At 55.7% G+C, this 14,239-nt stretch overlaps 1 protein-coding gene across 5 annotated transcripts in view; it reads right to left on the reverse strand.

The window, feature by feature from the left end:
- DCTN1 (dynactin subunit 1) overlaps positions 1–14,239 on the reverse strand; it is a 79,842-nt gene that overhangs the window by 39,419 nt on the left and 26,184 nt on the right. For all 5 annotated transcript variants that reach the window (XM_063157832.1, XM_063157830.1, XM_063157829.1 and 2 more), the window contains exons 4-5: positions 7,173–7,204; positions 5,391–5,411 (exon numbers count right to left, since the gene is read on the reverse strand). In XM_063157832.1, coding sequence (XP_063013902.1) covers positions 5,391–5,411; positions 7,173–7,204 — 53 coding nt within the window. The remainder of the gene's footprint in view (positions 1–5,390; positions 5,412–7,172; positions 7,205–14,239) is intronic.

The raw sequence follows: 14,239 nt of genomic DNA on the forward strand, positions 1-14,239 counted from the left end.
AGACCGGGATAACAACCAGACACCGACCCCACCAATCCTGCATGGAGGCCAGGATAACACTGGGATAACACCGGGATAACAACCAGACACTGACCAGCTGCTTCTGCACAGAGACCGGGATAACACTGGGATAACACTGGGATAGCAACTGGACACTGACCTGGCCACTCCTACATGGAGACTGGGATAACACTGAGATAACACCAGGATAACACCCGGACACCAACCCAGCCACTGCTGCATGGAGACCGGGATAACACCGGGATAACACCGGGATAACACTGGGATAACAACCAGACACTGACCTAGCTGGTCCTGTATGGAGACCGGTATAACACCGGGATAACACCTGGACACTGACCCTACCAGTCCTGCATGGAGACCAGGATGAGACCAGGATAACACTGGGATAACACCCAGACACTGACCTGGCTGCTCCTGTATAACACTGGGATAACACCGGATAACACCGGGATAACAACCAGACACTGACCTGGTCTCACCTACACAGAGACCAGGATAATACCGGGATAACACCGGGATAGCACCGGGATAACACCAGGATAACAACCTGGCCATTCCTGCATGGAGACCAGGACAACACCAGGACAACAACCAGGTACTGACCTGGCTGCTCCTGCATGGAGACCGGAATAACACTGGGATAACAACTGGACACTGACCCCACCACACCTGCATGGAGACCGGGATGACACCAGGATAACACTGGGATAACAATCAGACACTGACGTGGCTGCTTCTGCATGGAGACCAGGATAACACCGGGATAACACCAGGATAACACCTGGACACCGATCTGGCCATTCCTGCATGGAGACTGGGATAACATCCAGACACTGACCCAGCTGCTCCTGCACAGAGACCGGGATAACACCCGGACACTGACCTGGCTGCTCCTGTATAACACCAGGATAACACCGGGATAACACCTGGACACTGACGTGGCTGCTCCTGTATAACATCAGGATAACACCGGGATAACACCCGGACACTGACCTGGCTGCTCCTGTATAACACCGGGATAACACCTGGACACTGACCTGGCTGCTCCTGTATAACACCGGGATAACACCGGGATAACACCCGGACACTGACCTGGCTGCTCCTGTATAACACCGGGATAACACTGGGATAACACCGGGATAACACCCGGACACTGACCTGGCTGCTCCTGTATAACACCGGGCTAACACTGGGATAACACCGGGATAACACCCGGACACTGATCTGGCTGCTCCTGTGTAACACCGGGATAACACCAGGATAACACCTGGACACTGACCTGGCTGCTCCTGTATAACACCGGGATAACACCGGGATAACACCGGGATAACACCTGGACACTGACCTGGCTGCTCCTGTATAACACCAGGATAACACCGGGATAACACCCGGACACTGACCTGGCTGCTCCTGCACAGAGACCGGGATAACACCCGGACACTGACCTGGCTGCTCCTGTATAACACCAGGATAACACCGGGACAACACCCGGACACTGACCTGACTGCTCCTGTGTAACACCAGGATAACACCGGGACAACACCCGGACACTGACCTGGCTGCTCCTGTATAACACCGGGATAACACCGGGATAACACCCGGACACTGACCTGGCTGCTCCTGTATAACACCAGGATAACACCGGGATAACACCCGGACACTGACCTGGCTGCTCCTGTGTAACACCAGGATAACACCGGGATAACACCAGGATAACACCGGGATAACACCTGGACACTGACCTGGCTGCTACTGTGTAACACCAGGATAACACCGGGATAACACCGGGATAACACCTGGACACTGACCTGGCTGCTCCTGTATAATACTGGGATAACACCAGGATAACACCGGGACACTGACCTGGCTGCTCCTGCACAGAGACCGGGATAACACCCGGACACTGACCTGGCTGCTCCTGTATAACACCAGGATAACACCAGGATAACACCGGGATAACACCCGGACACTGACCTGGCTGCTCCTGTATAACACCAGGATAACACCGGGATAACACCGGGATAACACCCGGACACTGACCCAGCCACTGACGGGTCACCCTGGGATGGGATGGCAGCAGGTGCCCAGCAGAACTGGCCCAGCCCCAGGGCACAGCAGGAACGCAGCCCTGGCACATGGAATGCCACTGGGAGGATGGAAGAACAGCGATGTCACTGCAGAGGGACAAACCTGATCATCCGGGGACAATCCCAGGATCAAACTGGCTGCAGCAGCGGGGGACAGGTGACCTGAAGTGGCAGGACAGGATTTAACAGCAGCGTCACAGCACCAGCACATGCCACCTGTGCATGTGGCACTTGGGGACACCTGGCAGTGTCAGGGGACAGTTGGACTCAGGGGTCTCAGAGGGCTTTTCCAACCTAAATATTCCACAATTCCAGGATCCCTGAATGGATCAGACCCTGGCAGCTCCCAAGTGAGGCAGAGCTTTTGCTGGAGCCTTTCCCTGCATCCCTGGGAGTTCCCTGTTCCCATCACAGCCCTGCCACCTCCGTGTCCCTGGGAGGTGACATCCATGACGCAGTGTCACCCAGCACTGCAGCAGGAGAAGGGACTGGCCTGTCACCAGCACAGACACATTGTCACGGGGATGAACACAGCACAACCTGCTTCATCCCAAAAATGACCTGGGAAAGAAAGACCCTTTTCCTGCTCTTTAGCCAGATTTTGGGGTCCTTCCCAGGCAGCCTGGCCCAGGACAGAGGCCAGCACCCCCCGAGGACAGCGTGGACCTCCTGCTCCAAGAACAGGGACACCCAACACAGCGTCACAGGCAAGGGACAGGGCCCCCAGTGTCCTGCAGCCCCTGCTGCGAGCCCTGGCAACAGCACGACCCAAAGGCCACAGCATCCCAAATCCATGGAAAACAGGGAAGGGGCACAGCAGGGGTGAAGGCCCATCTGGCAGCAGCTCTGCACAATAAAGTCTGTAGATTAAAGTCTATATTTGACACACAGGAGCCGCCCTAATCTCCAGAACGAGGATTTACCCGCTAATTACTCTCATTATCCAGGTCCCCCCCCCGCCCCCCGCAGATGGCACAGCCCCGTGTGGGGGCAGGGCGGGCTCTCAGGGCCATGAGTGGCTGAAAGGGTAAATTGTGAGGGGACAGCAGGGCCTGGCAGGGGGCTGCGCCTCAATGGGGATGTCCCTGTGTGAGGTGTGTCTGTGCAGCCAGGACGAGGGGCAGGACAGTGACAGTGACAGTCACAAATCCATGATCCCCGGGACAGTGACAGTCACAGAGCCACAGCCCTCAGGAGAATGACTGTCACTACAATCGCCAGGACAGTGACAGTCCCAAATGCTCAGGACAGTGACTGTCACAGATGCATGATCCTCAGGACAGTGACAGTCACAGATCCTCAGACAGTGACTGTCACTCAAACAGGATCCCCACAACAGCAACAAATCCATGACCCCCAGCACAGTGACAGTCACAGCCCCAGACCCCAGGGCAGTGACAGATCCATGATCTTCAGGACAATGACTGTCACAGCCCCAAGACAGTGACAGCCCCAAATCCCCAGGACAGTGACAGTCACAGATCCCCATGACAGTGACAGTCACAGATCCATGATTGCCAGGACAGTGACAGTCACAGATCCCCAGCACAGTGACAGTCACAGATCCCCAGAGCAGTGACAGTCACAGACCCTCATGGCAGTGACAGTCACACCCCCATGACTGCAGGACAGTGACAGTCACAGATCCCCAGGACAGTGACAGTCACACCCCCATGATTGCCAGGACAGTGACAGTCACAGATCCCCAGGACAGTGACAGTCACAGATCCATGATTGCCAGGACAGTGACAGTCACAGATCCCCAGCACAGTGACAGTCACAGATCCATGATTGCCAGGACAGTGACAGTCACAGATCCCCAGGACAGTGACAGATCCATGATTGCTAGGACAGTGACAGTCACAGATCCCCAGCACAGTGACAGTGACAGTCACAAATCCCCAGGACAGTGACAGTGACAGTCACAGATCCCCAGGACAGTGACAGTCACAGATCCATGATTGCCAGGACAGTGACAGTCACAGATCCCCAGCACAGTGACAGTGATAGTCACAGATCCCCAGGACAGTGACAGTGACAGATCCATGATTGCCAGGACAGTGACAGTCACAGATCCTCAGGGCAGTGACAGTGACAGTCACAGATCCCCAGCACAGTGACAGTCACAGATCCCCAGCACAGTGACAGCCACAGCCCCTGATCCTAATCCCAGCTGCAGCTCCGAGCAGACAGCGGGGACACAGCGGGGACACAGCGGGGACACAGCGGGGACACGGAGCAGCTGCCAACCCACCAGAACAGGGACAGGGAAGGCAGAACCCAACATTCCCAACAGGAATCCCATCCCAGCAGAGCCCCTGATGAGGGATCCACACGGCCCCTGAAGCCTCGGGGACACGGAGACACCTGGATCTGGGGGACACAAGGAGGGGACACTTGGGGACAGGTGCTCCTGGCCTCTCTCCACAGGCTCTCAGCAGATTCCACATTGCTCCTCTCCTCTGGACTTCCCATGGACAAACAGAACTTTTTGGATCCTTTTTCCACCCAAAAATCAACACAGAGGCAGCTGGAAAGCAAATCTGGACCAAAGGGAGCACAGGTAACACCTCCCTCCCCTCTCCCATGGTTTCAATGCCCACCTTGGCTTTTCTCTTGGAACAATTCCCAAGAGGGGAAAAAAAATCCCCAAATTTCCTGCAGGGAACGATGATTCCCTGCCCGTGGTGTGGAATGAGATGGGAATTTAATGTCCATCCCAACCCAAACCATTCTGGGATTCCTTCCCAGGACCTTTGGAGTTTCAGCTCATCCTTGCATGAAAGATTTCTGCCTTCAGTAATTGTCACAAACCAGCTGGGTTTGAGTGTCCCCAAAAGGCGCCAGAGCCCAGGGACAGGACAGCCCTGAGAAGGTGCCACTTGTCCCCAGGTCACCGAGGGTTTAGGGGTTATAAAAATATCCGAGAGAGTTGTGCCAGGGGAGATTCAGGCTGGACAGTGGGAAAATTCCTTCGTGGAAAGAGCTGGAAAACAATGGAAGAGGCTGCCCAGAGCAGGGGACAGTCCCCATCCCTGCAGATGTGACACTTGGGGACAGCACTGCCAACTCGCCGCTCTCCGAGGCATTTCCCACCCCGACATTCCACGATGGCATGGTGATGTGACCCCACCCTGAGCCGTGTCCCCTCCCGGGCTGGCAGCACATGCAGGGACAGCCATGCAGCGCCGGCATGGGGACGGTGAGGGTGACGATGGCCCCGGCATGCGGCCGCGCGCGGGGGAGGGACGGACGGACAGACAGACGGACGGACAGCACCTTTTTGGGCTTGGCTCCGCGCTGCGTGAGGAGGGAACAGAAGGAAGGTTAGACAGCCCTGGGAGCTCTCCTAGGAACCCCCTGCAGGCTGCAGGAAAGGCAGGAGGGGAAACAGAATCAGGGAAATTGGAGGAAACGAAGGAGGAAACAGCCCTGGAGTCACCCCCGTGCTCTGGTGTCACCTCCTGTCCCCCACCCCCAGCACGGAGGATGGGGGGAGTCAGGACGTTGCAAAGGGGAATAAATCATTTCATGGTGCACAGACAGGGAAAAGGATTGGGGGCCAGGGGAAGAGATGTGAGGACAAGGGGGAATGGTTCCCACTGCCAGAGGGCAGGGATGGGTGGGACACTGGGGAGGAATTCCTCCCTGTGAGGGTGAGGAGGGGCTGGGATGGAATTCCCAGATTTGCTGTGGCTGTCCCTGGATCCCTGGAAGTGTCCAAGGCCAGGCTGGATGGGGCTTGGAGCCACCTGGGATAATGGGAAATGTCCCTGGATGGGCTTTTAGGTCCCTCCCACCCCAAACCATTCCAGGATTCCATGGCAAACCAGCAGGAATGCTCTGGAATGCAGCTGCCCATGGAGCAGCATCTCCTGTCCTGACCCCTTCCCCACATCAGCAGCACAAAAGAATTCCAAGAGCAATCCCCATTCCCTGATTTCAAGAACGTTGAGGTTTTCTAAATAGTCTCTTTGTCTTCTAATGAATTCCAGGGTGGAATTAAAGCAGGAGGATCAGGCAGGGAGCACATGGAGCACAGGCTCCAGCAGTGCCAGGGCTTGATGGATCACACCCCACACAGCAGGAAAAGCCCAAAAACCTTCCCAAATCCCTCTGACACAGGGCAGGGAATCCATTTCCATCCTCCCCTCTGGCTGGAGCTCACATTCACCAGGGTCTGAGCACAGTGAACCCCCAGGTGCTGCTCCATCCTCATATCCAGCACCCACAGCGGGGTGAGGAGCAGAATTCCCACTCCTGGGAATTATCTGGAATGGCAACTCCAGCCCCACAGGTGCCACAGAAGCTCCTTGTCCCCACTTCCTCTCCAACACTGCCCACATCCCAGCTGGGCCAGTTTATCCCCATGGAAAATCCAATTTTTACCCCAAACCACCCAAACCCACCCACAGGATCACCCAGTTCCATCCCTGCTCCCAGCACCGGTGGCCTGGGCAGTGCTGGGGGAACTGCTGGACTTGATGGTCCCAGGGAGTTTTCCAGCCTCAGCATTCCATAATTCCTCACTGCCCCACACCTGTGTGGCCATTCCCAAGGACAGGAACCTGCTCCAGATCCTCATTCCTTAGGAAATACCCCTCACACTTGGGTACAACACGTCCCTATCCATGTCCCAGGAGCCTCTGGAGCTCCTGGATGGAGGCACTCAGAGGGGAGCTGCCCCAGCATCCCTGGAAATGTCCAAGGGCAGGTTGGAAGGGGCTTGGAGCACCCTGGCATAGTGGAAGGTGTTCCCTGCAGGATCTGGGGGGCTTTGAGGTCCTTTCCAGGATTCCAGGAGGGTCAGGGTTTGGAAGAAGCAGCCAGGGAATGCTGCTGAAGTCAGATTAAAATATGTGACACGGGATTTGTGCTGGATAATCCCTCAGGAAGCCACCGATTCCTGGCTGAAAATGACATTTTGTACACCTTGTTTCCCACGGGTTTTAGGAGAAATTCCCTTTTCCATGGGCATTTTATCCCTATGCAAGTGTCCACGTGCTCTTCCTGAAGGGATGGAAACCTCTCAGAGGTGACAAAAGTGCTGGGGTCACTCACCAGTTTGCTGGCTTTGGTGGCATCCAGGGAATCTGTGGAGAGAGCAGAAGCAGAGCCATGAGGCCGAGGGACAGCCCTGTCCCCACCCCAGTGTCCCTGCAGCCACAGGACACCCAGCAGGGTGGGACAGGAGAATTTGGGGAAGGGGGAGTGAAGCAGAGTTGGGAAATGGTGGCACAGTGGGGTGTGGGTTTGGGGGCACAGTGGGGTGTGGGTTTGGGGGCACAGGGAATTCCTGATGGGAGCTGAGGAGGGCAAACACCTGGATACAGCTCAGAACTGGGGGGCAGTTCCACTGCTCTCCTTGGGCTGAACCCCTGGATTTCAGGGATCCCTGACTGGCACAGGCTGAACCCCTGGATTTCAGGGATTCCTGACTGGCACAGGCTGAACCCCTGGATTTCAGGGATCCCTGACTGGCACAGGCTGAACCCCTGGATTTCAGGGATCTCTGAGTGACTGGCACAGGCTGAACCCCTGGATTTCACAGATTCCTGACTGGCACAGGCTGAACCCCTGGATTTCAGGGATTCCTGACTGGCACAGGCTGAACCCCTGGATTTCAGGGATCCCTGACTGGCACAGGCTGAACCCCTGGATTTCAGGGATCTCTGAGTGACTGGCACAGGCTGAACCCCTGGATTTCAGGGATCCCTGAGTGACTGGCACAGGCTGAACCCCTGGATTTCAGGGATTCCTGACTGGCACAGGCTGAACCCCTGGATTTCAGGGATCCCTGAGTGACTGGCACAGGCTGAACCCCTGGATTTCAGGGATTCCAGAGTGGCACAGGCTGAACCCCTGGATTTCAGGGATTCCTGACTGGCACAGGCTGAACCCCAGGATTTCAGGGATTCCTGACTGGCACAGGCTGAACCCCTGGATTTCAGTGATTCCTCAGCAACTGGCACAGGCTGAACCCCTGGATTTCAGGGATTCCTGAGTGACTGGCACAAGCTGCTCAGGGACTGGGATGGGTGAAATCCATGTGTGGGTGGCATTTGGGGACACAGAGTCATGGAATGGCTTGGGTGAGAAGGATTTTAAATCCCATCAGCCCCACCTCGTGCCATGGACAGGGACTGTCCCAGGTGGCTCCAGGGACACTCCCAAGTACCCAGGGGCAGCCAAAGCTTCTCTGGGCACCCTGTGCCAGGGCCTGCCCACCCTCACAGGGAGGAATTCCTTCCCAAAATCCCACCCAAATCTCTCCTTTGCCATTGGGAAGCCGTTCCCTGTGTCCTGTCCCTCCCTGGCAGGTGTGCCTGCATTCCCAGGTGTCACCAGGTGTCCCCTGCTGCTCTGCCACCTCCCACTGCAGTACTGCTGCAGCAGCTGCTGTTTCCATGGCAACCCCTGGCAGGCAGCCACATCCCAGCCCTGCATCCCTGACAGCATCATCCCACACCCCACCTGCAGCCCGGGCTCCTCCTGCTGTCTGTCTGTCCCAACCCAGCGGCCAGGGAAGGGTTTGGAGCTCCAGGAGCAGCTGGGGGAGCTGGGAAAGGGGCTCAGCCTGGAGAAAAGGGGGATCAGGGGGAACTTTTGGCCCTCCAAAAGTCCCTGGGTTCTTGGAGCCAGGTGGGAGCTGGGATCTGCTCCCAGGGAACAGGGACAGGAGGAGAGGGAACGGCCTCAGGTTGGGCCAGGTTGGATAATTTTGGGAAAATTCCTTCTTGGAGAGGGCTGGATTTCAGGGATTCCTGAGTGACTGGCACAGGCTGAACCCCTGGATTTCAGGGATCCATGACTGGCACAGGCTGAACCCCTGGATTTCAGGGATCCCTGACTGGCACAGGCTGAACCCCTGGATTTCAGGGATCCATGACTGGCACAGGCTGAACCCCTGGATTTCAGGGATCCCTGACTGGCACAGGCTGAACCCCTGGATTTCAGGGATCCCTGAGTGACTGGCACAGGCTGAACCCCTGGATTTCAGGGATTCCTGACTGGCACAGGCTGAACCCCAGGATTTCAGGGATTCCTGACTGGCACAGCCCTGGCAGGGGTGGAGTGCCCATCCCTGGGGGATTTAGCCCTGTGCATGTGGCACTTGGGGACACGGTCAGTGCTGGGAATTCAGGGCTGTCCGAGGACTTTTCCAGCCTGAATTATTCCACGATTCCACTGCAGCATCCAAAGCAGAGAGCAAGGAAGGATCCACTCCAAAACAGAGAGCAAGGAAGAGTCCATTCCGTTTTTCCCGACTAATTCTACCTCCTACTTCCTTGTAGAGGAGAAATCCCTCCCACAAGCGACACCCACCGCCCCCAGCCCGCCCCGAGCCGCCAATCCCGATGGCACAAACGCTTCCCACGGGGAGCTCCCGGCTTGGCACACGGAGCCGAGCCAGCAGCCAAGGCAGGAAGCTGGCAGAGCCCCCTCCGGCAGCTCCGGGATCCCGCAGCGCCCGGGGAAAACATTCCCGACAAAGCCGAGCCCACGGGGACGGAGGGAAGCCTGGCTGGGATCAGAGCCAGGGATGGCGGGTGTGGGAAATGCGGGAGGAACGCTCAATCCCTGCCCCGGGAAATGGGGAAGGAACGCTCAATCCCTGCCCCGGGAAATGCGGGAGGAACGCTCAATCCCTGCCCTGGGAAAAGCGGGAGGAACGCTCAATCCCTGCCTTGGGAAATGGGAGAGGAACGCTCAATCCCTGCCTTGGGAAATGGGAGAGGAACGCTCAATCCCTGCCCCGGGAAATGGGGAAAGAACGCTCAATCCCTGCCCTGGGAAATGGGAGAGGAACGCTCAATCCCTGCCCCGGGAAATGCGGGAGGAACGCTCAATCCCTGCCTTGGGAAATGCGGGAGGAACGCTCAATCCCTGCCCCGCGAAATGGGGGAGGAACGCTCAGTCCCTGCCTTGGGAAATGGGAGAGGAACGCTCAATCCCTGCCCCGGGAAATGGGAGAGGAACGCTCAATCCCTGCCCCGGGAAATGGGAGAGGAACGCTCAATCCCTGCCCCGGGAGGAACGCTCAATCCCTGCCCCGGGAAATGGAGAGGAACGCTCAATCCCTGCCCCGGGAAAAGCGGGAGGAACGCTCAATCCCTGCCCTGGGAAATGGGAGAGGAACGCTCAATCCCTGCCCCGGGAAATGGGAGAGGAACGCTCAATCCCTGCCCCGGGAAATGGGAGAGGAACGCTCAATCCCTGCCCCGGGAAATGCGGGAGGAACGCTCAATCCCTGCCTTGGGAAATGGGGAAGGAACGCTCAATCCCTGCCCCGGGAAATGGGAGAGGAACGCTCAGTCCCTGCCCCGGGAGGAACGCTCAATCCCTGCCTTGGGAAATGGGGAAGGAACGCTCAGTCCCTGCCTTGGGAAATGGGAGAGGAACGCTCAATCCCTGCCCCGGGAAATGCGGGAGGAACGCTCAATCCCTGCCTTGGGAAATGGGGAAGGAACGCTCAATCCCTGCCTTGGGAAATGGGAGAGGAACGCTCAATCCCTGCCCTGGGAAATGCGGGAGGAACGCTCAGTCCCTGCCCCGGGAAATGGGGGAGGAAAACTCAATCCCTGCCCCGGGAAATGGGGGAGGAAAACTCAATCCCTGCCCCGGGAAAAGCGGGAGGAACGCTCAATCCCTGCCCCGGGATTTGGGGGAGGAACGCTCAATCCCTGCCCCGGGAAAAGCGGGAGGAACGCTCAGTCCCTGCCCTGGGAAATGGGGAAGGAACGCTCAGTCCCTGCCCCGGGAGGAACGCTCAATCCCTGCCTTAGGAAATGGGAGAGGAACGCTCAGTCCCTGCCCCGGGAGGAACGCTCAATCCCTGGCCCGGGAAAAGCGGGAGGAACGCTCAATCCCTGCCCCGGGAAATGCGGGAGGAACGCTCAGTCCCTGCCCCGGGAAAAGCGGGAGGAACGCTCAGTCCCTGCCCTGGGAAATGGGGAAGGAACGCTCAGTCCCTGCCCCGGGAGGAACGCTCAATCCCTGCCCCGGGAAAAGCGGGAGGAACGCTCAGTCCTTGCCCCAGGAGGAACGCTCAATCCCTGCCCCGGGAAAAGCGGGAGGAACGCTCAATCCCTGCCCCGGGAAAAGCGGGAGGAACGCTCAATCCCTGCCCCGGGAAATGGGAGAGGAACGCTCAATCCCTGCCCCGGGAAATGGGAGAGGAACGCTCAATCCCTGCCTTGGGAAATGGGAGAGGAACGCTCAATCCCTGCCCCGGGAAATGGGAGAGGAACGCTCAATCCCTGCCCCGGGAAATGGGAGAGGAACGCTCAGTCCCTGCCCCGGGAGGAACGCTCAATCCCTGCCCCCGGGGAACGGGCACGGCAAAGGGATGGACACGGGGCTGCTCCCGTTCCACTGGGATGGGCAATTCCACAGGCTCGGAGTGCTGCAGTGACCACGGGGAAATATTCCATGGTTTGCCCCTTCCTTCAGGATTTCCCACCTTTCCAGAAAGGATTCCCACCCTTCCAAGGGAGATTTCCCCTCTCTACAGGAAGGATTTCCCATCTCACCTGAGAAGGATTTCCCACCTCTGCAGGAGGGATTCCCAATCTCTCCAGGAAGGATCCCCAACCCCTCCAAGAGAGATTTCCCTTCTTTCTAGGCAGGATTTCCCATCTCACCTGAGAAGGATTTCCCACCTCTGCAGGAGGGATTCCCAATCTCTCCAGGAGGGATTCCCACTCCTCTAAGAGAGATTTCCCATTTATTCAGGAAGGATTCCCACTCCTCCAAAAGAAATGTCCCTTCTCTACAGGAAGAATTCCCACTCCTCTAAGAGAAATTTCCCATTTATTCAGGAAGGATTCCCACTCCTCTAAAAGAGATTTTTAATCTCCCCAGGAAGGATTCCCAAACCTTCCAGGAGAGATTTCCTGTCTTTCCAGAAAGAATTCCCATCCTTCCAAGGGAGATTTCCCATCCCCTCCAAGAGAGATTTCCCTTCTCTACAGGAAAGATTTCCCATCTCTCTCCAGGAAGGATCCCCACTCCTCCACGAGAGATTTCTTGTCTTTTCAGGAAGGATTCCCACCCTTCCAAGGGAAATTTCCCTTCTCTCCAGGAAGAATTCCCACTCCTCCAAGGGAGATTTCCCATTTATTCAGGAAGGATTCCCACTCCTCTAAAAGAGATTTTTAATCTCCCCCAGGAAAGATTCCCAAACCCTCCAGGAGAGATTTCCCCTTTCTACAGGAAGGATTTCCCATCTCACCTGGGAAGGACTTCCCACTTCTGCAGGAGGGATTTCCCATCTCTCCAGAAAGGATTCCCAACCTCTCCAGGAGAGATTTCTTGTCTTTCCAGGAAGGATTCCCACTCATCCGAGGGAGATTTCAAATCTTTCCAGGAAGGATTCCCAACCCCTCCAAGAGAGATTTCCCTTCTTTCTAGGCAGGATTTCCCATCCCACCTGGGAAGGATTTCCCACCTCTGCAGGAGGGGTTTCCAATCTTTCCAGGAAGGATTCCCACTCCTCTAAGAGAGATTTCCCATTTATTCAGGAAGGATTCCCACTCCTCCAAAAGAAATGTCCCTTCTCTACAGGAAGAATTCCCACTCCTCTAAGAGAAATTTCCCATTTATTCAGGAAGGATTCCCACTCCTCTAAAAGAGATTTTTAATCTCCCCCAGGAAAGATTCCCAAACCCTCCAGGAGAGGGAAATCCTTCCTTTCTACAGGAAGGATTTCCCATCTCACCTGGGAAGGATTTCCCACTTCTGCAGGAGGGATTTCCCATCTCTCCAGAAAGGATTCCCAACCCCTCCAAGAGAGATTTCCCTTCTTTCTAGGCAGGATTTCCCATCCCACCTGGGAAGGATTTCCCACCTCTGCAGGAGGGATTCCCAATCTCTCCAGGAGGGATTCCCACTCCTCTAAGAGAGATTTCCCATTTATTCAGGAAGGATTCCCACTCCTCCAAGAGAAATATCCCATTTATTCAGGAAGGATTCCCACACCTCTAAAAGAGATTTTTAATCTCCCCCAGGAAAGATTCCCAAACCCTCCACGAGAGATTTCCTGTCTTTCCAGGAAGAATTCCCATCCTTCCAAGGGAGATTTCCCATCTTTCCAGGAAAGATTCCCAACCCCTCCAAGAGAGATTTTCTTTCTCCCCAGGCAGACTTTCCCATCTCACCTGGGAAGGATTTCCCACCTCTGCAGGAGGGATTTCCAACCTCTCCAGGAAGGATTCCCACTCCTCCAAAAGAAATTTCCCTTCTCTACAGGAAAGATTCCAACTCCTCCAATTTCCAAATCACCAATGGGAGATTTCCAATCTTTCCAGGAAGGATTCCCACTCTTCCAAGAGAAATTTCCCATTTATTCAGGAAGGATTCCCACTCATCCAAGGGAGATTTCCAATTTCTCCAGAAAGGATTTCCAGTCTCTCCAGGAAGGATTCCTACTCTTCCAAGAGAGATTTCCCTTCTCTACAGGAAGGATTCCCAATCTCTCCAGGAGAAATTTCCTGTCTTTTCAGGAAGGATTCCCACCCAACCAAAGGAGATTTCCAATCTTTCCAGAAAGGATTTCCTGTCTTTCCAGAAAGGGTTCCCACTCTTCCAAGAGAGATTTCCCATTTATTCAGGAAGGATTCCCACTCATCCAAGGGAGATTTCCAATTTCTCCCGAAAGGATTTCCAGTCTCTCCAAGATGGATTCCTACTCTTCCAAGAGAGATTTCCCTTCTCTACAGGAAGGATTCCCAATCTCTCCAGGAGAAATTTCCTGTCCTTCCAGGAAGGATTCCCACCCAACCAAAGGAGATTTCCAATCTTTCCAGGAAGGATTTCCTGTCTCTCCAGGAGGAATTCCCACTCCTCTTCTCTACAGGAAGGATTTCCCATCTCACCTGGGAAGGACTTCCCACCTCTGCAGGAGGGATTTCCAACCTCTCCAGGAAGGATTCCCACTCCTCCAAAAGAAATTTCCCTTCTCTACAGGAAAGATTCCCACTCCTCCAATTTCCAAATCTCCAATGGCAGATTTCCAATCTTTCCAGGAAGGATTCCCACTCTTCCAAGAGAGATTTCCCTTCTCTCCAGGAAGGATTCCCACTCCTCCAAGGGAAATTTCCCATTTTTTCAGGAAGGATTTCCCCACT

This window comes from Melospiza melodia, chromosome 5 (assembly GCF_035770615.1).
Source record: "Melospiza melodia melodia isolate bMelMel2 chromosome 5, bMelMel2.pri, whole genome shotgun sequence".
NCBI classification, from domain to species: domain Eukaryota; kingdom Metazoa; phylum Chordata; class Aves; order Passeriformes; family Passerellidae; genus Melospiza; species Melospiza melodia.